Genomic DNA, 26,323 nt, shown 5'->3' with positions numbered 1-26,323 from the left:
CAGATATTTTGCTTTTGATATTATGCAGATGATCCAGTTTGTGTAGTGCTTTATACTGTAGTTAAGTGTCTGAGACAGCTTACCTTAATTGAAATATTTTAATCTACCTTTTGACCAGGTACCCAGCGCACATTGAAGAAATTGATTATGAAGAAGGAAAAGTTCTTATCCATTTCAAACGCTGGAACCACAGATACGATGAATGGTTTTGTTGGGACAGTCCTTATTTGCGTCCCTTAGAGAAGATACAGTTAAGAAAAGAAGGATTGCATGAGGAAGAAGGTTGTGCAGTAAGTACAAAATAGAGAACATCCGTGTACATATCCGTTTAATGTGCAGTTTGTGAATTATGTCTTCACTTGCTGTGCTGCCTGCTTGTATAAGTTTTATGATTTGTCTTAAACGTTGGAAAACCAATCATTTTGATGAAGTTGTATGTTTCAGTAAGTCTAGATGAAAACACTTTTAACTGTTGTCTTGTAGGGATTTAACATAAATGATCAGGTGTTGGCATGCTGGTCTGACTGCCGCTTCTATCCAGCCAAAGTTACTTCTGTTAACAAAGATGGTAAGTAGTCACTTTAGGTTTGTCATGCTTGTTGGTAATGCATTTCTAATTGCATTCTGACCTTTTTGCTCAGGCGGAGAGAGAGTACAGCAGACAGAAAACTGTGAAGAGTTTTATTTTCCATTGTGTGTTTTGATCTGCCATCAACTTTCTCAACCTAACCTCTTATTCTTTGCATGAGATAAAAGAACTTTCTGCTGGGATATCCAGTCAGTAATTGCTTTAAGTATGTGCTTGGGAAAAGTTGTTTCTTCTTCAGTTTGCTGTGGTCACATGCATCTCTTGACAGTGGAACTAGTGTCAGAGCTGCAAAAACCCTTAACAAATGGGAACTGTAGTCAAGGGGGAAGCACAGCTATGCTGCTTCTTATTGAATATTGGTAATTAACTGTGGAGGACTTGCTTTTGAGCTGTGCTTTCTTTGGATTGACTGTTTGTTGTAGGATCCAGGAGAAAAAGTCTCCGTAATTATCTACTGGAGTATTCTACCACAAGCATGTTGGGATTTTGTGAGGAAAGCGTGTCTAAGGACCAACTCGAAGCTTAGACATGCACCTTTGTTTACCATAATTATTTTTGGAAAGTTCACTGTTTCTCCCTTACCTGGCCTGTACTCTACCAGACCTCTACTGCCAGTGTTTCTAACATGACAGATAAGGCAGTGCTTGTCTAGGGCTAAATATGCAGCTAGAGTATTGGAGCTGTTAGCAGATGCTCTGTTAAATAACTTCTGTTCTTTAAACTATTATGCTTTATTTTCTAATTTTAGGTACATACACTGTGAAGTTTTATGATGGTGTAGTTCAGACTGTCAAAAACATTCATGTCAAAGCTTTTTCCAAAGGTCAGGTAAGTATTGTGTTCGTGCTATTAGTGTATTCTGAAATTGGCTGTTCAGGTGGCTAGATCTGATTAATTGTAAAAGATGAAATGGATGAGACTTCTCTATTGCTAACGTCCAATGTATCTGAAATAAAGTCTGTTAAAATGAGACGGTTATGCAAATCTTCGTGGTGTGTTTTGCAAAGCTTTCAAGTTCATGTTCTCATCAGTGCACCTCTTGAACTAAAGATGTCATAAGCTTATAAATAAAACAGATTTCTCTGTCATTGGAAAACTCAGAACGTACATACTGGAGCTAGTGGTAGGTTATTGAAACACTATTTGGTTGTTTCACCTGTTTGAGATTAGTTTAAATTAGGTGCATCTTACAAAATAAAGACATGGGAACTATGGAGTGGGCAGTAACTATTCTTTACCGAAGGAACTACTTGATTGTCTTGAAACTTCTAGGGAAGCTGTCTGTTAATCAAAACAACAACAAACCCCACCCCAGCACAAAAGAAATGCATCAAAGAAACCAACCAAACAAAAAAGCAACCTGATTTCAGAAGGGAGCAACTTAAGCTGGTCATCTTTTCTTTAATGACAGTGTTACTCTGTGCCTATATAGAGCATGTACCATGCTGCATTGGAGAGTGATGGTAAAATGCTAATGACCTACACAGCGTGAATGTACTTATGCAAGGACACTTAAGAGTTCAGTAACATCAAGAGGTAATTCAGATGTAATGTATTTATGGTTCAGTTTCTTGAGAATAACTTGATTAAGATGGTTCATGTGCTCCAGTACCACATAACTTGATTCAAATCGGATGGCTCTGTGAGCAGAACAACTGATTAAACTTAACATTTGACAGTTGGTTTTGAGTTTATTTTGCTAATAATCTGAATTTCTACTGAAGCTTCTCCCATAGCTGTTGCATTTAAGGAATTTACAGAAGACAGATTTTTATTATGTCTGGTAAAAGCGATGCTCAGATGCCTAAGAAGGTGAAAGACCCTTTTCCCCTTTGCCTGGGTGTTTTCATTAAATATGCAGCAATTTGATCTCACATTTTTTAAAAGTGATTTTTTTATCACCTCTGTGCTGTGGTTGAAGTAGTATCATAGAGAGTGAAACAGATTGCACATTCACCATTTTACCGCATCAAAATTATTTCTTAGCACTGTGGTCGCAAAATGGCAACCTTAAAAGATATCTGTTCTTGCAAGCCATGTATAGGTAGGAAGATTGAGGTGAGGAGAGGCAAGGTGTAGTGTAGTGCAGCAAGACAGTGAGCCTAGTAAGTATTCTTAGAATTTTGTAAAACTCAGATCAGCGGTTCCACTTTCCTTCACCAAGGAGGTATCAAGAGGCAGGTGGTCTTGTCCTCTGATCCTTGTTCAGAGTTTAAGCTTGTTGCACCTTGCAGAACTGTGACTGGTGAGGAGCCTGGTTGCTCTTCAATGCTTCAAGTTATGAGGCAACAGGAAGAGCGAAGTTAGTTCAACTAAAGCAGTGTCGACACACGACCAAATATAAATTCTTAATCCAAGCACTTGGTTGGAAAGTTTCTGTTCATTAGAGCAGGGAAGTTCTGCCTGTAGCAGGATTACTGGAAGGGGAAAAAACCAAAATCTGTATCCCCCAGGTGGTGTTAGTATGAAACCTGATCCCAAAATGGAAAGGACCTGTAGCAGCAGTGACCTGTTAATATAGTGTTGTTCTTCCTGGTGTAGTGGTGGTATATAAGAACTACAAGGAAATGAGATTACAGTTGAATATTGTGTCAGTAGCTTTCTGGCCAGGCCCTGTGAAGGATTTTCATGTCCTCTCATGCTGAACACGAATTACAGAAAGACAAAAGTTTTGGTTTTGAACTTAAATGTGAAATTTTAACATCATGTGGTTCCTGATGAAGTTGGTGATAGCAGTTGCTTTACGTGACTCTTTGCTTAGCACATCTCAGTAGCACTGATAATTACAAGCTGAACATTGGGCTATTTTGAAAGAGACGCTTGTGAAAGGAAGACAGTTTTTGCATCCCAATGATTGATCTGTTTGCCCTTTTCTGTGGTCTTGACTCCCACTTTTTCTTCAATGTGTCAGGTAGGCTTTAGGTAGTACTGTGTAAGCTAGGACAGACCTAACATGCACAAGTGAAGGAAGAAACAGCAAATCTCTTATGCCACTGAGTTGTGAGAAGAGTAAACATGTTTCACTGTCCTGTCGAAGCTGTATGGGTCCTTGAACAGTTCAGGTGCCTCTGAGTGCCTCAGTTTTGGGGTTGCAGTAGAGTATATGCATTTATCCTTTAAAAAATTGGAAAAGGATGCAAGTGTGCTAAATACAAAGGCAGAGGACAACCTTCAGATTGCAATAAATTAATTTTCCTATGTCATTCTCTTTGTTATAGAATATTGTGGGTAATGCTAAGCCTAAGGAAAGAGGTAATGAAATTCTGTCATCTCCTGAAAAGCGGGAGAAATTTAAAGAACAGAGGAAAGCAACAAGTAATGCAAAGAAAGACAAGGATGAAAAGACATTAAAGGCTGAGCAAAGAGTTAAGCAACCTGATAAAGAAGGAAAAGGCAAGGTCTCAGAAAAGAATATATCTAAGAATGGAAAAGAAGATAAAGAGAATATATCAGAGAATGATATGGAATATACAGTAGATACACAAATTGAGAAGAAACCTGAGAATAACAATGTAAAGAGTCCACAGGAAAACACAAAAGAAACTAAGCGAAAACGTGGAAGACCCCCGATAACACCTCCAGCAGGTATGTACCTGAACTAAAATGTTTAGGCCATTTATCAGAACCCTTCTGAACTTACCTAAAGGAATGAAAAGTATCTTGCTTCGCAGCCTGAGTCTCTAGAAACTACTAAAAAATTGAAAGTCCTCTTTGTTCAGGCTTGGTTAGTACAGGTGAGACCATACTTGTTAGTCAAGTTTGACGCTTCAGTGGTTTGGCCGGAGATTATGAACATTGCTCTCCTAAATCTCTATTACGGGACATGTCTGCAGTAGGATTAAATGGTAATGTGTAGACTTTGGAAAGCCAGATGAAACTGTATTTATGCAAGTCCAGTATTTTAAGTTACGAGACGTTGGAATTTGTTTTAAAGAGCTTCACACCTTCATATCCAGTCACATTTTGTTCTCTATCTAAATATGTAGAGCCAAGTTCTCAGACGCTGCAGCCCATAACTTTGGAATTAAGACGTCGGAAAATACCTAAGGGAAGTGAAGTTCCGTCAAAGCGTCCCAGGATTGAAAAAAACTTGTGTGAGTATTTTTTGGTGTTCAACCCTCATGGTATTTCTACGTGTAAGTTCTAGAAGGTTAAGTTGAGGGAAGGGAGAAGTCTGTAGTTTTAAGCTTGAACTGTGGTACATGAAGTGGGTGAAATGCAGCACCTGTTTTTCTTAAATCGGCTGTTCTTATGTGGCAGCATGGTGGTGAAATTCCCTCCTAAATCTGGGGAGCTGGATTTAGATAAAGGAGCCACAAACTGTGAGTCTTGATGGAGAAGTTCATAAGCATAGGAGAGTCAGTGACTATATTGCCTTCAATGTGTAGAAGGTTAGAAAAGCCTTTTTCTAGCTGTATAAACTCTTTAGTTACTAGATAAGAGTCTACCACATTGCTTAGCAAAGAAACGTTCACACTAGACAGATACTCATGTCACTGCAGCCTGATAGGTTCTGCTTTATCTTGGTGTACTGTGTGGTCGTGCTGAATAACCTGAATATGTTGGTGAGGAGAGGAAATTATATTCTCTATAGTAGCGTCATGAATAAGGAGATGAAGATCTGAAGAAGGCTGTTGTTCCCTTCCTTGGGGCGATAAAGTCTTAAAACATCAGTGCCTGTACGATACCCAGCTTAGGGTCAAAGTTGTTTGTGTTTGAATTGTCTTGTCTTAACTTCTGGTGGTGTTTATGTCTGTGGGACTATTGCTGTTTAAAACAGCGTTTTACCAGGAAGATACTCATTCGTATTCTTATTTCTAATCTGTTAGTAAAAGAAGGAGTTGAGACCTCTATAAGATACGCTTTTGCTCTATATTTATGCCAGTTATAACTGTTAATATGATTGTAGCTTTTGCAGAGAGGTTTAATCAGCAGGGCTGTTTATGTTTTGCTACTAACCTCAGGCCTTAAAAAACACACTTTCAAACTCTCACTGGGAGGGGAGATTGCTGAAGTTTGCTTGTGAGCTGTTTAGTAATCCTGTAACTACACAATCCCATTAGATTTCTCTATTCCAGCTCAGGAAAAATTGAAGAACTCCTCAGGTAACCCTGAAAGAGACCAGATCAGGAGACGATCTTCAAGACTCTCATCTGGTGTTAGCCATGAGATTTTAAATACAGATCATGTCACAGCTTCAACGGAAATTCAGCCTTTGAAAGATGCAGTGTCTAACCAAAAAGAATCTGAGAAGGGTAAGCAGCTTTCTGTTGTGCTCTGGATTTGAGGTGGCATGGTAGGCGGTTGTTCCAGGCACTGTATTTTCACGTGCATAACCTGCAGGCTCTGTATCTGCAGTTCAGGAAACTCAAGGAAAGTTTCTGTCTGTTGCCCTGATTGGCTTCTGATTTTGATTCCCTCTCCATTAGTAACCCTAGGATTTCCCTTGTGTGGTGGGAGCTTTTCAAGTAGAGGGATAACTGGCCTTGCAAAAGGAGTGCTCCACAGATTGTATAACTTGAAGGAAATGTTGTTGGGTTTTTGTGGTTTGTTTTTTTTTTAAAAGAAGCTAGTTATGATTGTGAAAAATGAGGTATTTACAAAATGTTAATGCTTTTAGATTCAGTAAGTAACCCAAGTGCTAAATACACAGTTTAATCCTCTTGGTGAACATTAAAAACACCAAACGGGATGCTTTTATTATCAGACTGGGTGGAGATAGTGCTCCCCTTTTCTGCTCTGTGCTTCACTGCCTTTTCCTTTCAGGGGGAGCTCTGCTAATGGTTTGAGGAGACCTGTCTCATTTTACACTATATATAGTTAGCAGCCTGTGTGTTTTGAAGCAGCTCTAAGTTCAGAGGGTTGCTACAAATAGCTGTGTTTGTAAAAAAAAAAATAAAAATAAAAAATAAATAAAAAAAATAAAAATAATTTTATGTTAATACAACAGCAAGCAGGCTGAGCATGGATGGCATTATGATGAGCATTAATGTGATAAGTGCATACATCAGTGTTCTGGAATATGCTTTTGTCTGCAATTCCCACAGTTACTGTTATTTTACTTTTTAATTATTTTTTTCCCTTCCATTCTAGTCCAGTTGGAAGTTCCTGTTGAATCTGACCAAAGTTTGAGTGAAGAAGGATCTCCTGGAAATGCGTCACATAGCACACCACTTAGTACAGATGCCGGTTTGCAGGAAGAAAAAGTTGAAGACACTGAGTCTTCCTCTGTCACTGTCAGAACTCAGCCTTCTGCTGCTACAGGTTCCAATTTTGATTACGTATTCAGTAGTGATGCATTTCTTACGGCAACTGATGCCAGGTGTTTCATGCTTGTATGCGTGTCACTAACAAAAATGTGTGTTCTTGCAATGTTAACCATGGGGCGAAATGTGTATTTTTCACAGAATCACAGAATATGAGGAGTTGGAAGGGACCTCAAAAGCTCCCCCAGTGCAACCCCTGCCAGAGCAGGATCACCAGAGCAGTCACACAGGAACACGGCCAGGGCTTTGGGTGTCTCCAGACAAGGAGGCTCCAAAACCTCTCTGGGCAGCCTGGGCCATGCTCTGCCACCCTCACACTGACAAAGTTTGTCCTCATCTTCAGCTTGAACCTCCTGTGCTCCAGCTTGGGACCACTGCCCCTTGTCCTGGCATTGGACATCCCAGAGCAGAGCCTGGCTCCTTCCTCCTGACACTGCCCTTTCCCAATTGATCCCCAGGAATGAGGGCACCCCTCAGTCTCCTCTGCTCCAAGCTCAAGAGCCCCAGCTCCCTCAGCCACTCCTCATAAGGGAGATGCTCCACTCCCTCCATCATCTTTGTGGCCCTGCTGGACTCTTTCAAGCAGTTCCTGTCCTTCTTGACCTGAGGGCCCAGCACTGGACACAAGATTGCAGCTGTGGTGTGAGCAGGGCAGAGCAGAGGGGCAGGAGAACCTCTCTGCCCTACAACCACCCCTTCTAATAAACCCTAGGATGGCGTTGGCCTTCTTGGCTCAAGGGCACATTGCTGGCTCATGAGCATCCTGCTGTCCACCAGGACCCCCAGGACAATTATCTCTCCAGTACCAAGGAAATGCCATTGCTCTTTGTATTAGCTGTAAGTACATGAGCTATTGATGGCCTGCCTGCAAGTCTCCGAAGCAAAAGAAAGGTGTAAAAAGTGCTGCTCCTCCAGTGGCTATAGATTTGTTCTTCCCCCCTCTATTTAATGTACACTTTAAGTTGAATACTTACCCTGAGAAACTGCAGTGTAACATCACTGGTTCCCTTAAGTCTTTGTGCTGGCCACTGGTGAAGCTCCTCACAAGTGCTTGTCAGGTACTGGTGTAGTAGTCTGCTGTCTGAGCTGGTGCCAGGTCTATAAGGAGTTTGCAGTGTCAGCAATGTTAGCTGCCAGTGTTGTGCTTTGTAGTGCTTTCCTTTGGAATATGAAGTTCCTTTCCTCCAAGGTGCCCTTGAAACTGAACAGGCATCCTTGAATATAATTTCGTGAAGATGAACAGGGATGTCCTGTTTGCAGATTTTCACCCTGGAGCAGCTTTTCCAGATGGCAGGAGGGTCTGCCTGCTGTAGCAGAAGAGGAAAAACATTTTTGTTTCCTCCTCTGTTGCGTCTTTGGAAGATGTTCCTGGAGCTCTTCACAGAAAGACTGCAGGCACTTGTGTCACTGGTAGTGCAAAGAAATGCTAAAAAGCAGTGAGGCTTCTTAACCCTGCGGGAATCTTGTGCTTCAGGCAGGCAGAACGAGTGGTGGCTGCTGGGTCCAACCTTGGGCATGTGAGGAGGTGCGCAGGTACAGGTGTGACTGCTGACAGGCACAGGGAGCTGAACTGCACTGAGGAGAAGTGTGCGGGACGTCTACCTTAGAGACAGCTCTTCTGAGAGATACAGCAGGTCATAGCAGGTTTGGAAATTGAAAGAATTTGCATTTGTTTGAAAATACTCACTTTCACCCTCTGGCAAACTATTTGATGGAAGAGAAAGTATGGCAAAGCTTTCCACCGCAGTGGATACAGTCACCTGTTGGATGTGCTTTATGTAGGAAAATAATGTGATAAAAATGCTTTTTAACTTCAGTGATTGTGCATGGCAAACTTACTACACTTCTTAAAGTGTCTGTTTTAGCTGGCAACCAGGTAACCTTGTGTTTTGTAAATGCCTGAAAATTTTCTGTATGAAGTGCAGCATTTTGAAGATGACCCTTGTCTTTTGTGTAATCTTTTGGAGGTAAAAGGTTGAAATCAAAGGTGTGCTAAAAATTTTTAGTGGTGTGCGTGAACTGGGGTGGCGGTGTAGCTCTGTGGTAATCTTCAGAGAAGGCATCTTAAAAAAAAAAATAGGGGGATTTGAGTTCAACAGGCCTATAATATACTCATCTATAATATGTACTCAGCAGTATGTGTTAGGGGTTACAGCAAACAAATCAATTCTAGTGACTGAAAGAACAGGTAACAAAACAGGCTTGGCAGTATAAAAATGTCAGTTCTCTTTGTATGTGTTGCTGATGGGGAAATCTCTTCCCCTTCCATGAAAAAAACTTTAGGGCAAATGGTTGGCAGGTTTAAGTTAAAGTAAAATTCCAGCAGGTTGTTTTTTTTCCCCTGCTTGTATATTTACATTCTGCTTGAGATTACAGATGCAGTTTACAGTTGCCTTGTTTTATCCCTGTGAACTTTTATAATATATGTTGGAGTTGAAATGCTGTGTTTTGTAAGGGAGGAAGTAGGGAGAGGAATTAACTTGTGTATTTCAAATGTACAAGGTAGTATTTCTCAATTCTGCTTTTTCAGCATTTGGGGAGCATGATTTTGATAGCAGGTAGATGGGACAGGGCACCAGCATAGTGCTGGTGTGCAGCTAAACCATGGGGGCTTCAAAAAAACTTCGATCCCTTTGAATATCTTCGCCGTTACTGTCACTTCCTCCTGTTACGTGTATTGCTGCCTGTTTGTCATTTGGACTTAACCTGGGGATAATTCCAGCTGAACGTGTAATGCCTACGCGTGTGCTATCGGTCATGCTGATAGGATGTGCAGGGTATGGACTTTTGGGCTTCATTGGATACAAGAGCTGAGGCTGGGAACAGGACTTGATTCAGTCGCCTTCCTGAAGCCTCTGGCACATAGCTTGTGCACTCCGGATGCTGGCACGTCCATCGGTGCTTGAGCGAGCTGGGTTAACGTTAATTCAGGAATGTGCACTCATTCTGACCTGGAGTTCAGCACTCTGGTGGTGTCTGAAAATCCACACTTCTGAGCGTGAATTTTGTTTCATTTAATTAAAGCCATACATTTAATATTAGAAATACCAGACGTACCTTGCTGGACAGCCAGATGTGGCAAATGGATGTTTTTATTGAACTCTTCAGGGACTTTTTGAGTAAATACTGTCACCTGAAACGCAAGTACAAAGATCTACATTTCCATACTTAAAAATATTATCAAGTGGTTTGTTGATAAGAGAGTTTTGGAATCCACAGATCCTGTTGTGGATAAATCTGCTGTAGTTAAAAGTGGATTTATATTTTCCTGTACGTACTTCTGTCTTACCGACAGGGTCGTGTCTGCCCACTCTGCCCAATGAGGAACAGGCAGCGTGAGAGCATCCTTGGTGTGGGGTCTCAAATCCTTGTAGAAAATCGCCAGTAGCTTCCTGTGCTTGGGGGGCTTGTGAAAGAGTCTGAGCCTGCTGTCCTGAAAATATCAGGTGGTGGAGGCTCAAAGCTGAGTGAACTTCATGGGTAATTGTCAAGACAACAGATAGACATCCACAGATAGCAGTAACTGTGTGTCAAGCAGTTATGTCCTCAGGCTGCCATGTGTATCAAAGAGATTTGGAGTTTGGAAAGGGGAGAAGGATATCGTAGAGTAGGTGGTGTGAGTGAAAGAAGGGGTATTTCTTCTGTGCAAGACTTGCACAAAATAGAGCATGGAGGTGAAGGTCGAGGATAACTTGTCATACTTGGATTCAAAGTGCAGCATTGTTACTCAGTACTACCTTTATTTGTCTGTAGGCTTTAATTCTGATGTGTGTGATGGTAGAATAGTTTTGCTTGTCATCTTTGTAATTTTTTTTTTTTTTTGCTAAATCTTTGGACCTTATTACCCCCTTCTGCTGCATTTAGGTTTTCTCATCTTCATGTTAGTTATTAAATAGCAACAAGTTCTCTTCTTGTCCTGAATGCTAGTTTTTAGTTTTATAGTCAAGAGAGCCTTTCTGCACTTGCTTTCGCTAACACCACAGTCCGTTTCACTGACGGTTCCTGAAATACTTCTCATTCTTTATGAATGCAGCTTTTGGTGGTGTATGGTGTATTTTGTCATTCTGCAAGTGTGATGCAGTTGTCTGCCTTTGTTGCAGTCTTACTGCTTGAAGCACCGTCCCTGTCAGGATGTTCTTAATACGGCTGTGCCAGATGTCTTTCTCCTTCTCCTCATCTTTATCTTTGTGCAACACCCAAAAGCAATGTCTTCGTGTTTACTATTTCCTTCTCACAATTACCTGACTATTACTGCTTTTAACCAGCCTGGTGTGCATTAGGCATTTGAATCCTTCCCTGTACATCAGCCCCCATTGTCTCATTACTTGTTTTTTCCCTATGAGTGACTTCAAGCTTTGTTTCGTTGTCATAATGCGGTACTTAAAAACTGTGTATGCTTCAGATACAGCCATCTAGGATGGATGTCATTACGATGTAACCTTTATGCAGCTCAGTAACACCATTTGTGATGCTCCGTGCTGAGAATTTCTGAACGAGCTGTCCTGTGTTCCTCTATGGAGACAGTGTTGATGCTGCCTTTAACACTCCTACTCTGTGGATTCCCATATACGTGCACTTGTGGAAAGTCTTATTCTTTCTGCACTTATTGTTTGTAGTGCTTCTGGGTCCTTCTGTGTTCCTTTTTTCCCACTGCTTCTAATACAATGTCTTGATTTTTCATTCACGTGCTGCATGCCTTCAGGTTTGCATCACAGCTGCTCAGTCTGGCTTTAAACCTTTCATAGTCTGAAAAACATTTGTAAATATGGAAATTATATTTAGTACTGACAAATCAAATGCGAAACTTAAATTTGGAAGCATTTTTCTAAACATTACACTTCCGTCGTCCTATAGTTGGTGAGGGGTTTTTTTGATGCTGTGTGCGTGTTAGTGATGGATAATTGCCTGAATCTCGTGATGTCTCCGTGTTTCCAAATTCCTACCTCTCCTCTGTTGTAGTGGTTACAGGTCCTGGTGACAGTAATCTGTTTTAGTTCAAAATGTTTCTTGTGTATTTTTCTTTGGAAAAACAGGAATTAAAAGCTTCTGAAAGACTGGAGGAAGAAATGAGAATTTGGCAGGTCAAGTTTAGGTGCAGCTTCTGGGTTGCACAGCAGTGCTTTATAAAACAGAGGCCTTGAAGCATTCTTCCATTTGAATCTAAAGACTTCCCTTGCTTTCTTAGAGAAACTAATTAACTGGAGCTCCTATGTGGCGCTTTTTAAGAGCAAACGGTTTTCCTTTTGCATAGTTTCTTTCTTTCATGGCTGCTTGAAAATGAAAATGAATTTTTCCTTGATAAATGCAGTTCTGTCACATTGTAACCAGCCTTGGTGGTAGGACAAGGCGTCCAGGAAGCAGGTAGCAAAATGGTTGCAGACAGAAGCAGAACAGTTTTCTTTAGGAAGTACTTTCACCAAAGATGTGAAGAGTTATAAACAATTTAATTTAAACTTAAAATACACAGTCTCAGGGTAATCCAGTCTCATATCGATAGTAGCACGATACACAGTGGTATCGGCTGTTGGAAAAGGAACTCATGGAAGCAAAATGTCATTTTCTGACAGTGACTCATTCATAAAAGCACTGGCGTTGTAAAAACCAATTTTTAAGGACATGGCGGAGCAAAGTTTTCCCTTAAAAGCTATTGATCTTAAAGGCAGATCCAGCATTGAAATTTCAGTTTTAGCATTTCATAGCTAACAAGTTTGAATGCATGCCCTTTTCGTAACTTTTTTTATTTTAAGTTTAGGAAACCATTTGACACAAATAGCAAATGCATGGGGGAATTTTATCTGTTTTGTTCTTACAGTAACAAAACCTTGTAGGACAGCAGACTTTCTTGCATCAAAAAAAGCCGCAACTGTTGATCAAGATCACAAGTTTAGATGCAAGTTCTTGGACTGTTCAAAATCCTTCCGCAAAGCCAAGTTACTGCATTATCACATGAAATACTTTCATGGAGTGGAGAAGGCTGCAGAATCACAGCAGAGCCCTGTAAAAAGAAATATTCAAACAAGAGCTGCTTTGGCTTCTGAAAAAGCTAATCAAGAAAGGTCAAAAAAAGGACGGACCACAGCTGGTTCATTGTGTAAGTATGTTGCTGATCTCTTCTTGTTTTTATAAACAGCAAGCAGGACAAACAGTAAAGAGCATTTTCTTTCAGGCCGAAGGAGTCTCAGGGCTCTATTTTAGCATATTTCTTTGTGGAGGAGAAGCATAGTTTGTGCAAACTTTGCTTTAGAGAAGATAAAACTGAAGAAATTCCCTAGTCTAGAAGTGTAGGTCATGTTCTGTAATGAACTGACTACACAGCTTCTCTTACTCCTTTGTAGCAACTGACTTGAGTATTAAACCACTGTTCTTTTTTCAAAGCTACAGCTCCCTGAGTTTCTGATCTTGGTTTTTCTCTTTTTCCCCTGGCTTAATAAATATCAAAATAGTATTGTTCAAAGATATTTGTCATTTTCTGTATTAAGGCAATAGTCTGGGTAACTCCAGTTCTCTCCTGTTTTTGACTTGGTCTTTGCATTTCACGGCCTGACATCAGGAGTATGCTTGGTGCCAGTTTCTGCAGTATTTACAATTCTCATTGGCCCTGTGGGGAAAAATGTTCTGGTGTTTAACAAATGCAATTGCTGCAGCTGTACTTGAGAAACATCCTCACACAACTGATGCGTAGTAGAAAGGGATAAAAACTTAATAGTTAGGGAAATAGTAACTATTTAAGTTATAACTGCTTTGCAGTCTTCAGAATCATGTTAACTTCTTCTGCTTCGCCATCTCCTCCTCCGAAGCGCTTTCTTCCTGGTGTCTGGCATAACACCAGAGTGTCAGCCTAGGTCCAGCTGTGAACTGCAGTGCTGGTGTTATGACCTTTCCATCTTTTTTCTTGTGGACTGACTTCTCTTTGTACTGTGGGTCCATACAAATTGCTGTATCTTGTTTTCTGCTTGAGTCTGTGTTATAGAATCCATCTTTCTCTTTGCTGTATTCCCTGGTGTTTTTTGTCTTTGCACTTGATCTTTCGTTAATATTCTGTTTAATTAAGAATTTCAAACTCTTGCAAGTTGTTCACTGAGCTGCAGCTCACGAAAGCAGAGTGTATCAAGGCTTACTTTGCTTCGTATCTACTTCTCCTGATGTGTCCAGCATGTTTTCTTCTGAGGTTCTACTGCCTGTTCCTGACTAGATAAGTGTAACTTAACATACCTGCTCCTGCCTGTAAACTTCTGTACCCAAAATACTTCTGTACCTTCAAATAACCAAATCTTAGGCCTTTGCATTTAGTAAAGGAGGATTTTTCTTTAAATGCATTAGAATGTGTATTATGCTCTGCATTCAGCTTAAATGAAAGTACTGCCTTGAGAAACACAACTGAGACTTCATGAAGCTGCTGACAACTGCACAGTGATCAAAATGGGCTTCTTGCCTGTCACATGCTTTTCCATGAACAGACATTCTGCTTTCTGTAACTGCATGGTTGTTTTGGTTTGAGGAGTTTTTTCCTGTGATGGTCTTGAATGAACGGACTGGTGACTCAAGATCTTGAACCTTTCATTTATCCTTTTCCCCTCAAGTGCACACTGTTGGTTTAATGTCATCATCTTGGCTGCCCTGGCAGGTAATTCATTATGATGAGTTGTAACCGTATTTGCTTATTTTAAGCCCCTACCCCTTTCATTCGCATTTGTGGATGGGTACTTTGACCCCAGATTGTTTCGATGACGTGCTTCATTATCATCCCTGCGACCAGCCCCTGGGTTGTGCTGACAGCTGTGGAGCAGCATGCCAAGGTGGAAGGTAGACCATGAAGTTTTCAAGTCACCTTTGCTGTCAGAGCCTGCTGCTGTGGTGCTACAGTAGGGTTTTTCTTAATGAAAAAAGTAATGTCATCATATATCAGTTATATCGTATGTCTGATATTAAGTGCCATTTGGGTTTTAAATCACTGTGTTCATAATTCTTCTAATTTTTGTTGTGGGGGTACCACACATTCTAAAGTGGAGGTAATGGGGTTTATGAGCTCACACTGTTGCATTTTGTGTTCTGTTCTCCTGTCTTTTTGCAAGCATTTCGTCTGTTCTTAATGGTACATATAGGAAGACAGCCTGCTAAGCAACACTTTCTCCATGGCTACTGAACCACTTGCATGTCACCTTTTTAGAAGGCTTTTCGGGATGTACTGCTTAGTGAGAGTGAAGGCTTTTGAATATATTCTGGTATGTGACAGGTTCACTTCTCATCTTTACAGTCCTTTTGTGAGCAAAAATTCTCCAAAGTGAATGTAGCTAAATAATTTTTAGGCTCGCCACTAAACAAATGACAGACACTCTCTATTAACCCCTCTGCCCTCTTCAGAAGAGGAAGAGAAAGAGAATAAGGGAGAGAGGCTTAGGGGTTGTAAAAGAAAACTAAACCAGGTTTAATGAAACAATAACAATAAAATTAAAATATAGCAATGTAAATGGGACAATAATGAAATATATACAAATATATACAAAACCAATATCAGATCCTCCCCCTGTTCCCTGCTAATGATGATTATGTGACCAGAGATGCCCCGGAGCAGGGCACTGGAAAAGTCCCAGGCTGGACTCAGCAGCAGACAGGAGCTGGATTCAGAAATGGATGGATCCAGATTGAAGGCACAAAAAAATGACTGAGTCCTATCTGGACACTTGCCGTGGCAGAAGAGAGCTTGACCCTCGTGATCCCTCATCTTTATACTGATTGTGATGTATAGGGGATGGATACCTTGTTGGTCAATTTTGGGTCATCTGTCCTGTCAGCTCTTCCCTGCAGGTGTGACATGTCTTGGCACCCAAGATGTCACAGCGACCTTGGTCTCCATACAAGCAAGTATAAGCAAGAGCCATACTTACATACCATTCCTAATAGTAACTATAAACATCAAGCGCTGTCTCTTAGAACCAGACACTGTCTGGAAAAACATGCTCTTAGTTTCATAAAGTACAGTCACTTAGATGAAACTTAACTGAAAAGTCACATCACTGAATGGAGTTCTGTTTAGCTTAAACCAGGACACTTGCTGTACTGGCAGGGACTTCATCAGTTGAACCTTTACGTTCCCAGGACGTTGGTCAGTTCCCCTGAGGAGTCTTGCTCTAATGGAAGAGAAACGTGGGTTTGAGACTTTAAAAATGCCGTGCAGTATTAGGCTGTGGTTTTGATATGTGGGTATATAATGGCAGCCTGAGTCTTGACGAATTGCTGCCAGTCTTGGCTCTGCTGTTCTCCTTGTCATGAGGAAGAAAAGAAAGAAGCAGACCTTTGGTTTGTAGTTTAGAAACTAGGAATTCTGTCACTACTCAGGAATCTGTAAAAGGTACTTCAGAAAAAATCATGCATTTTGTCAGTAGGGTTAAATTTGTGTGTGACCTCATTATTATAAAATTCTCCCTACTCAAGGTTACTTACAGTAGATCATCTCAATGCTCAAGTGTCTTAATGCTAGGAATACATGTAAAGAAAAAAGGGGTCTCGTCTTCACTCGTGTTACTAATGAGATCCCAACCATGCATGCATAGGGAACAAGTTGGTAAACTCTGATGGCTTATGTGTATAAGGCATTCAGTTGTTAACTGATAGCTGTGATCACGTGAACCTCTGGCCTGTGGTTTAGGGCTTTTTGGGGTGATCTTTTAGGGGGTTCCTCTTTCTTCTGACTATTGACTGAGTGCCTTTTTGCTAGACAGTGAAACATGCAGGAGTGTCCTACACTGCTGGAGTAGGTGAGGATCTGCTTCATGATGGTGAGGGGTTTAGAGCATAAGAATTACGAGGAGCAGCTGAGGGAGCTGGGGTTGTTTAGTCTGAAGAAGAGGAGGCTGAAGGGAGACTTTACTGCCCTCTACAACTACATGAAAGGAAGGGGTAGCGAGGTGGGTCTCTTCTCCCTTGTAGCTAGTGATAGGACAAGGGGTAATGGCCTCAAGTTAAGCCAAGGGAGGTTTAGGTTGGATATTAGGAGGAATTCCTTTACTGAGGGGGCTGTTAAGGACTGGAACAGGCTCCTCAGGGAGGTGGTTGAGTTGCCGTCCCTGGAGGTGTTTAAAAGATAAGTGGATGTCGTGCTTTGGGACGTGGTCCAGTGGCAGACCTGGAGCTGGATCGATGGTTGGACTCAATGTCTTAAAGGTCTTTTCCAACTGAAACCATTCTGTGATTCTATGAAAAGTTTAGGATAACTTTCCAGTTCTTTAATCTCATCTTCTCTAATTTAGTCTCAACTCCTGAAGTATATTAGGTTGGCCAAAAAGTAATTGCAATTTTTCTGAGTAAATGAAAGGTGATTTTTTTAATGGGAAACAAAACCTTTCTTAAAAAATTATATTGTCCATTTTGTGCAATTACCTGTTGCCATCTTTCAGGCAGCTTCAGGATTCTGCACTCAAAAAAGTTCCTATCTTTTTTGGCAGAAAACAGTTCCAAGATCAATTTGACATCCTCATCAGCAGTGGAGGTTTTACCACTCCAGGCGTTTTGTACAGAACAAAACAAAGGGCAGTCTGATGGTGCCAGGTCTGGTGAATCTGGTCTGTGGTCTGGCGTTACCATGGAGAAACACAGCACCTTTGCGATTCACCAGTTCTCGATGCTTCTGTTCGATGGCATCATTTCCTTTATCCAGTGTACGACGGAACGCATCCAGATTAATGGTTTGGTTCCTTGGAAGCAATGCAAAATACGCAATACTTTCAAAATCCCTTCCTGTGGCGAATATCTGCTTCTGAAGTGCTTTGAGCTGGTTCATCACGTTTGCTCCATTATCTTTGTTGTGCGTTGTTGTAGATGATCCATTTTCTGTCACCTGTTATCCTGCGTTCCAGAAATGGATCGTTTTCTTCACGTTTCAGGAGAGAGTCGCAGATGTCAACGTGCTCAGTGAGATGAATTCCTTTGAGCTCGTGTGGTACCCAAATACTGAGCTTTCTAACATATCCAAGTTGTTTTAAATGGTTTTCAGTGCTCGGTTTTGATACGTTCAGATTATCAGCAGTCTCTTGTGTTGTTCAACGCTGACTGGATTTGAACAATGCCTTTATTTTCTTGCTGTCAATTTTGATGGGCCTTTCTGAGCGTGGTGCATCTTTAACATGAAAATTAGTAAACCAGTTCTGACACTGCCATAGTTTTACGGCATCTTCACCCTACACATCACTTAACTTCTTATGACCTTACGGTGTTTTTTCCTTTTCTGAGGTAATACAGCAAAATATGATGAAAGTGTTTGTCATATTTTGATTTTCCATTTTGAAATAGACGCCTAAAATAGTTAATGAAGTCTTGCACTTTTTCTAGAACAAGCTTGAGCTGTCAGCTGTCAAGTTGCATAAGGAATTTGTTGTTTAAAATTAAGTTAGTTACATTTCGAGACATGTATCTATTAAAAAGATACCTATTAAAAAGATATCAAGACATCTATCTATTAAGTACTGAGGTGGCCAAAAAGTAATTTTCAGAGTGCTCAGAGACCTGCTAAACTTTGCTATCAATGGAACAAAAGGTGTTTCAGAACTTCATATATTTCTTGGTAACTCTTTTTTGCTATTGAAGAAAATACATCCAGTGTATGATAAGAGTACCCTTGAGCTCCCTCAGGATGGTGTTACTGCTGGCTGAAAAACAGTACAGAAATGTATTAACCTTTCTGTGTCATTAAAGAGTTGCCGTGCTCTTGGCAAAAATCTCCTTAAACTTCATCTCACAAAGCTGACAAGCCAGGTGGGTGCAGAGGACAGCCTTGTTCCACCAAGGTTCTGTGTGCCTGCAGCAAGCCCAGATGCCCTGTGCTCTTTGAAAGGCCGGTGGGATCATGGTGGCCATGGAATTCTTCAGATCCATGAAAATGAGCTGAGCTGTTGGGAGAGGGGAAAGTTAGGAGGCCTAAGTGAAGATTGTCTGGTTTGTAGAGTTTTAACTGCTGCAGTTTTGGGGTTCCCTGAGAATGGTGTTCTGTCACTATTTTCAGAACTTAATGCAGAATGGTAGACAAGCAGAAAAGCTCAAGAAAGGCTTGTTTACATGACTTCTCACCCTGTGCTGCTGCAAATTGTTTGCATTTCAGAAAGCTTGTTAGGACACTGTTCTTCCCAGACAGGGTATGAAGTACCTCAATCTTATTTTTCAGCTACCGTGGAGAAAAGTTTTGTCCGTCTGAACTGGTGATGTCTTGTTCAGCTCACTAATCATGGAAGCTCTGAGATGAGTGAATTCTGTTAGCAAAAAGTCCTCCAAAATAACCTGTAGTTTAAAAGCAAAACAAACAAACAAAAAATCCCAAACAAACCCCTCTTTATGCTTTTTCCTGCAATAGGAGAAGTTAGTCCTGTTGAAAATGGAAGGCCATGCACATACTGCATATCTTGTCAAGGAGTGTTTTCTGATTTTGTTAATTCTTCATGGACAAGACATGCTGCTTTCTACAGTCTTGCAGCCCTTGAGGTAAATAAGCACCCAGGGAAAGGCAGCAGTGAGTGGCTTCCTGACTGGGCAGAAGGTACCTTTATGAGCCAGTCTCGTGTGCAGATTTGGTCTAATGTCTCTCTTCTATTGTGGCTGCTCTAAAGCATTATGGCAGATGAGTAGGAGGTAACCGTTTTATTACAGGAATAGTTATGAACACTTTTCTTTTTTTGTCTTTTTTCTTCAGTTTCAGTGCAACTTCAGAGTGAGAGGACCCAGGAAAAAGTCATCTCATGGCCTTGATATTTCGTGAACTTGGAGTTTCTTTTGCCCAGAGACATCTGCTTGATTCTGGAAGCTCTGTAATGGCATTCCTTAACGTGCCTTGTCATAGCTTCAACTCAAAATGTCAGACAGGGCAGAGTACTTGATCCCATTTCTTCTCCTAGGTTTGCTCTATTGAACTCTTTCTTCTGTTTTCAGTAATTTTCAGATCCTGCTCACAGTTAGTTAGTTAAGAGGTGTCCAAGTGAAATCCAGCTGGCATGCAAGTCTTCAAACAAGAAGGAAGTTGCCTTTTGTGTCCATTGAACTTTTGAGATGCTTATGATGATGGAACTGGACATTCCTGATGAAAGTCAGCAAGCTGTTGCCTTGGCTACTTCATCCCCTTGACCAAAAATCCTGGTGTCCTACTCCAAAATGGCAGTGTACTTGTTCTGTTTAGTCTGGCTCTTCTACATCCCACGTGGCCTTGGCTTTTATCAGCTTTGCTTGTCTTTTTTCTTTGTCAGGGAGTCTTTCAGTAGGAGTTTCTAGCTGTAGTGAGGAAAATAAGAACTGTTTGATTTGATTTAAATAGTAAATGGAATGTCAGATGAAGCCATGTCTGTGTATCATGATTTTTTGTGAATTTTAGGTAGTGATCCTAAATTCTTGTATCTCACTCAGTTGAAGCACTGTTGTTTCAATGGTCCGTTTTTTTAAAACTGCCTTTTTTAGATGTGCAGAGCTTCTGTATGCCACTTCTGTATGCCTCGTTACAAAGGACAGGCTGTGATTCCTCTGATTAAGTCAACAAGACCCCTTTTCTCTTAGACTAATAATAAAAATACCTGACCCATCTCTCTGCCAAACTGAACTGTTTATTTTTCCATCTTTCTTCAAAGCTGCAGTATTTCTGGAACAGTAGAGGTTTGGAGAATGCATTTGCATCCACTATTTGTTTATGAAAACAAAACCAACCCAAAAACCCAACAACAAAAGCATTACAGGTTTTAATCCAATTTAACAGCTTCGGTTTGAAAGCTTTTCCATGGCTGAGTTGCTAGGACTGAGAGTGGAGCAGTGTGTCACACAGACTGCCAGGGCTGCTGCTGGTGAAGTAGACTTGCATTTTGAAAGTATTTAAAGCTCGGACTTCATCTTTATTCTCTTTGTAGATGCCCCTCTACACATAGCCCTAAGGAGTACACCATATAGAGGTGAACAAGTGGAAAAGAGAAGAACTTCAGCTCCTGTAGGTGTGTTACATAGTCACCGACATTCAGTTAGAGAACAAACCAAGAACTACATAGTGAGACCACTGCGCAAGCCTCAAGAAAAGGACAAAGCTGAAAATGGTACGTGTTTCTGTTTAACAACTTGGGAAAGTCTTGGAAAAGTTTTGAGCATTGTAAGGAACTGATAATACTGACAGAGTAGTATTTATCACGAATTTGTTGACAGTGACTGAAATAGCATACTTTGTGCTCTCGTATCTTAAAGCAAATTGAACAATCTGACCATGCAAATTTCAATTCCCAAGTGAAAAGGTGCAGAATTTTCCTACCACTGAACTCGGTTATAACTCTCTTTGCCCTTATGGAAAAATAAAATGGCAGAATTTACATATGTGAGCAGGGAGAAGGAAATGGTACCCAGAAGATCGTCACCCCTGGAGGAGTAGGAGATGAGGACAAAGGAAAGTAAAGAGGGAAGTTGTGCTGAAATTCAAATATGAGCTCTTTTTTCCTTCTCCCCCTCTGCCCCCAACAGACAGTAGTGAGGAGGGGATGAAATTTGTCTCCTGTCATACTCCCTTTGGAGCACGTGTCATTGGTGTGCAGGCTGCCCGCGGTGTCAGCAGTCGATGTGGCGGCTGGCAGTGCACAGTTCTGGCAGCCGTCACTAATGACATCCCAAAAGAGGAACATAAGTGGCAAAGTAGCAGATGTTCAAGGACTGAGAGGACGGGGAGATACAGAGCTGAATGGCTCTCATGAGCTAATGACCGTGTCTCCTGCATTTTCACCACAGCTGGTAAAATGTGACCGAGATTTCCAGTTTCTCGGTGTGAGCTGCTTACAAGCATAAATATGAAGCCTTAGTTTGTGAACTGGGGAAGATTGAGAATTGGGACGTAGAAATGAGATTAACCCGATACACTGGTTGCTGGTTTGCTTCATGAGTGGTTACAGACCAGCTAGGGTTCTTAAATGTTTTTGTAGGAGAACATTTCTTACGGTATAGAGTGTCTTTAGGTGCTTATTCTTACATCAATAATCAGAAACTGCAATGGGTTTCTAAATGGGATGGTAAGTGATTTAATCGACGAAGCACTTGGAGAGCAGAGCCCTTTTGAGATACAAGGCATCCTTCCATAATAGATCTTATGGATGCATCTATAGGCTCAGCTGAGTCAGGATGATTTACTTCAACTGTGTAAGCATCTTGAATTTTTGCTGCAGAGACCTAAATCTGAAAGACAGGAGTTACAGACAGATGCAAGGATATTAAAAGCAAGGATTTGCGCACGTTATCTTACAGCAAGGTTATACTTAGTGGCAAGTGCTCTGGAAGTATGTTTTGAGGATGGGCTCAATTGAAGTATATCACCCAATCGTTCTGGAATTATGGTGTGGGTTTTTATTCCTATAGAAGTAGGATGAAGAGCAGATGGTGAGAGAATAGCAGTTAAAGCCAGCTGAAACACTTCTTGCTCCATTTTCAGTGAAAACAAAATGTTTGACAGAGGAACTGTACTGGAATTTGAAGGGGTTGCAGTTTTGTTCTTGTCAGGATTCTGTTACAGTGCTACTGAAGTGTTCAGCCATAATAATTTAGAAAATTAATATAACAAATCTCTGAGGCACATCAGTAGTTAATGGACATTGGTGTGCACGTGATTACTCCCACGTGCTGTAGTAATTTTGTTTTGGGACAGTCACATTAGAATTTAAAACAGATCATTCCAATTATGAGAGCTGGGAATCCTACAAATAAGTTTTCTTGTTTTGCAGTAAACTTTCCTTGATTGTCCAAAGAAACTGTGGAGGTCTTTAAGAACATTAATAAGTAGAACAAGTATATATCTATTTTAAAAACTAAATGGGAATGTTGTCTAATTTCAGCTATTAAAGAACATGAGAAGAACAAGGAAAGAAAATCCAAAGACTGTGGAAGGTCCAAGTCAAAGAAGAAGAAAAAAAAGAAAAAGAGAACTAAGCCTGGTAAAGCTCTTACTTTGTTCTGTAGAGGAAAACTGCTTCATTAGCTTGTTTTGCCTGTCACCCAGTTCCACGCTTTTAAGAGCAGGCATTGCAGATAAGACTACTTTCTTCATTAATCTGTTAGTTCTGATATTATTAAGTTGTTAATATTAAATTGTGATTGGCAGGATCACAAGCTGGAGCACAGGAGGTTCAAGCTGAAGATGAGGACAAACTTTGTCAGTGTGAGGGTGGCAGAGCATGGCCCAGGCTGCCCAGAGAGCTTGTGGAGTCTCCTTCTCTGGAGACACCCAAAGCCCTGGCCGTGTTCCTGTGCGACTGCTCTGGTGATCCTGCTCTGGCAGGGGTTGCACTGGGGGAGCTTTCCAGGTCCCTTCTAACTCCTGACATGCTGTGATTCTGTGAAGATTATTTATTTCCTGGTTGAGGTGCATCATTGATGCTGGATGAAGCTTTATAATAGTGCTTGTAATGGCACAGAATATGTCCAACTCCAAAATTAATGTCAGCCTGTAAGTCTGGCTTTTCATTAGCAAGTTTAATGCAAGTTTTATACAGTTTAAGAGGACGCAGATCCCCTTGATTTGTTACCTCAGGTACCAGATGTTCTTAGTTATCTGAGTTAGTTTTGGGGCTCCTTTATGAATGATGGAGTTTGGAAATGTTGATGGGTCTTCTTTTTCTGTCATTAACCTTGTTATTTCTTATATCTTTACTTAATATGGGGTTTCAGAGGCTGTGACAATGAGCTCTATTAAAACTGTTGCATCCTACATTTTTCCTTGTAAAGGATAAATCTCTCCTTTCCTGGAGAGATGAAGTAAAAGCCTGATTTAAAGTCTCTGCTCAAGCTGTGTCCCTCTGCATGTCTCCTAACATGCAGGTCCACATACATTAATAGGGCTATAGTAGGAAAACATCTTCTCTGTTGTGATTTTATCCACAGTCTCTTGGGAACGCTTTCCTTGGGAATGCTGCTCTACACTTCTGACTTTCCATGTAGGCCCCCAGGTGTTACTGGTGACTGGATTCTTCACTTCTGAAGATCACAATTGGTTCTGAGAGGTTCCTCTAGTGCAGCTCAAGCATGGCAACTTTCTCTGCCATCAGTGGATGTCTAGGATAACTAATGCAGTGTGTTTCAATCTGGCATGAATAATATATTAAACTAGAGTATTGAGAAGTTTCCGAGATGCAAAAGAAAATACATTATCTCTTTATTTGCTATCGTGAAGAAACAGGGAAAGCTGTCTTGAGAGAGGAGAAGGGAAGAAAGAACCACAAGCAGACTGACTCAGAATTGTACTGAAACAAATCATTTTACTGAGTTTCTGATACAGTGTGCTCAAATATAATGATAATGTGCAAAGTATACTTTGTAAACTTATGCAGTAATTGCCCAAATAGTACCCACAAACTGGTTGTACATCTACTCTTGGCTTTTGAAATGTTGGTTGCCTTTTTTTGAGGTTGCCCTTGTGGTTCTTCAGTCCGGGAATTTTGAAGGTTTTTTCCCAGCTGACTGACGGGAGGGTGGTGCTTACAACTTCAGAGAGCTCTGATTTAGGTGCAGTCCAAGACATGCCCGCTGGGTGCTTCACAGAGGAACTGTTCTAGGAGTCCTCTCCACACTTTCCTATTTGGGGCTTTTCTTTTCCATACATACATCCTATTCCATACATACATCAGGAAAATAAGATATGTTTTCTGTCCACTTTGTGGTCTGTGAGATTAGGGAATATGTGTAACCCATGTGAATAATGACAGTGGGATGTGAGGGAGAGGTCTTTCTAACAGTGCTTCAGTGGAAGTGCCTGTAATGCAAAGCATTTGTGGACACATTCATCATAAAGAATAGTTAGGTTTCAGTAACCAGACTTCAGCCTTTCTCACTCACGTCGGTAGTGGCTGAGCTGCGTGAGACTGTTCTGGTTCAGACAACTTTCTTGCCTCTAGAATAGCAGGATGGTGAAGTCCTAGAGTTTGCTCTAGAGTCCTAGAGCATTTTGAAGTGGAAATTCTCAGTGCATTTTATGTGCGTGCTGTGGGCATGCATGGTTATGTTTTTGTTTCTGTCAACTTGTCTTGATGACAGATTTCTAATAATAACACTTCTTACGATGTTACAGAATACTCTGGCAGCGAAGAACACACAGATATTTCACAGGAGCTTTCTTCTGAAAAGCCAACGATCACAAAATGTATTTCTTCAAATAAATCATCTGCCCACCCAAGCATGCTGCTACACTGCTCTGATTCTGGACAGCACAGAGGAAAATCAAAACCAAATGGTACGATGACGCTCCATGGTTTTCTGGTTCCGTCTCCCGTTACCAGTAGATGTGTGAGCTGCACTAACATACACAAAAGCTGGTACTCGCAGTGTAAATTTGGCTGTTCTTGTGCAGGAGTGTGTTTCCTTTCTCCTGCCTGAAGAAGTTTTACCCAGTTCATTTGGCAGAGCTTGAAGTCGCTGCTTTTTGCTTTGACTTTACCTTCACAGAAGTTTTAAGACTGTTGTCCTTATTTCAGAACTCAAACTCATTTTGTACCTTTTTGCAGCACCTGATTAACTCTGTCATAACAGTGTTTGGACTTGAGTAATTAATTTTTTCATGTTTCCTCAAAGTAATAACTCATTCGGAGTTAAAAGTAGATGCTATGCAAGATTTATACTGTGTGTGTGCAGTGTCTGAGAGACCACTGTATGTGGTTATATTGCACAGATACAGTACAGTGTGATATGTGGTTGTAATGACTTTATGAGCTTCATAATGATGGGAAGCTCTTGAGTAACTGTTTATTAAGTACTTAATAAACAGATACTCAAGAGCTTCCCATCATTATGAAGCTCATAAAGTATTTATTAAGTACTTAATAAACAGAGCTCATAAAAACACGGCTGCCATGTTCCATCTTTCATAGTTTTTAGTAACTTGGACCATCTTGCTATTCACTGTCACAAGCCAGAACAACAAAAAAGAAAGGCAAGCATTTTGTTCTTTCTGTTATTCTTAAAGCTCACAAATTTGAAGGAAATGGGGAGAGTATGACAGCTTGATTATGTTCAGGAACCTTAAATTCCTTATTGTACAGATACACTATTGGTGACACGAGTTTTTACACAACTGTTTTATTGTTTGGTGTTATGCAAGTTGTAAAAATTAGCTTCAGTTAATTCCATTATATAAGGAAAAGAGGAAACAGTAAAAACTCCTGAAGCATAGATGGTAACAAGTGTTAAAACATGTTCTGCAGGTCTGATCAGTTGCATTTTTGGAGCATATCAACCATAGAATGTACTCAGTTTAATAACTTGCCCATCTGTTGCTCAGGCTTGTTTTGGTCACTTACAGGCATTGAAAGAGGTGAAAAGTGTTTGAAATGGTTTTATCTCATCCTTGTCACAATTGTTTTGCTGCTTTGTGCATCTGCAGAACTTGTACTAGCAATAAAAGCAGTGCCTGTATGAGTAAGATCTGCTGTAATAGCAAAGTTCTCGTGTAGAATGGAAGTGCAGCGTGCTTAACCTGTTGCTTCAGAGTACT

The 26,323-nt window shown here is 40.8% G+C and overlaps 1 protein-coding gene across 1 annotated transcript in view; it reads left to right on the top strand.

Moving 5' to 3' along the window:
* PHF20 (PHD finger protein 20) overlaps positions 1-26,323 on the top strand; it is a 44,970-nt gene that overhangs the window by 5,127 nt on the left and 13,520 nt on the right. Inside the window, exons 2-11 of the mRNA XM_010180503.1 lie at positions 119-290; positions 484-568; positions 1,338-1,417; positions 3,808-4,174; positions 4,576-4,683; positions 5,668-5,844; positions 6,683-6,853; positions 12,668-12,946; positions 22,677-22,775; positions 24,905-25,066. Coding sequence (XP_010178805.1) covers positions 119-290; positions 484-568; positions 1,338-1,417; positions 3,808-4,174; positions 4,576-4,683; positions 5,668-5,844; positions 6,683-6,853; positions 12,668-12,946; positions 22,677-22,775; positions 24,905-25,066 — 1,700 coding nt within the window. The remainder of the gene's footprint in view (positions 1-118; positions 291-483; positions 569-1,337; positions 1,418-3,807; positions 4,175-4,575; positions 4,684-5,667; positions 5,845-6,682; positions 6,854-12,667; positions 12,947-22,676; positions 22,776-24,904; positions 25,067-26,323) is intronic.

The sequence above is a fragment of the Mesitornis unicolor genome, unplaced genomic scaffold, assembly GCF_000695765.1.
Source record: "Mesitornis unicolor isolate BGI_N332 unplaced genomic scaffold, ASM69576v1 scaffold15853, whole genome shotgun sequence".
Classification (NCBI taxonomy): domain Eukaryota; kingdom Metazoa; phylum Chordata; class Aves; order Mesitornithiformes; family Mesitornithidae; genus Mesitornis; species Mesitornis unicolor.
Note: the sequence above shows the minus strand (reverse complement) of the source record. Positions and strands in the feature narration are given on the sequence as shown.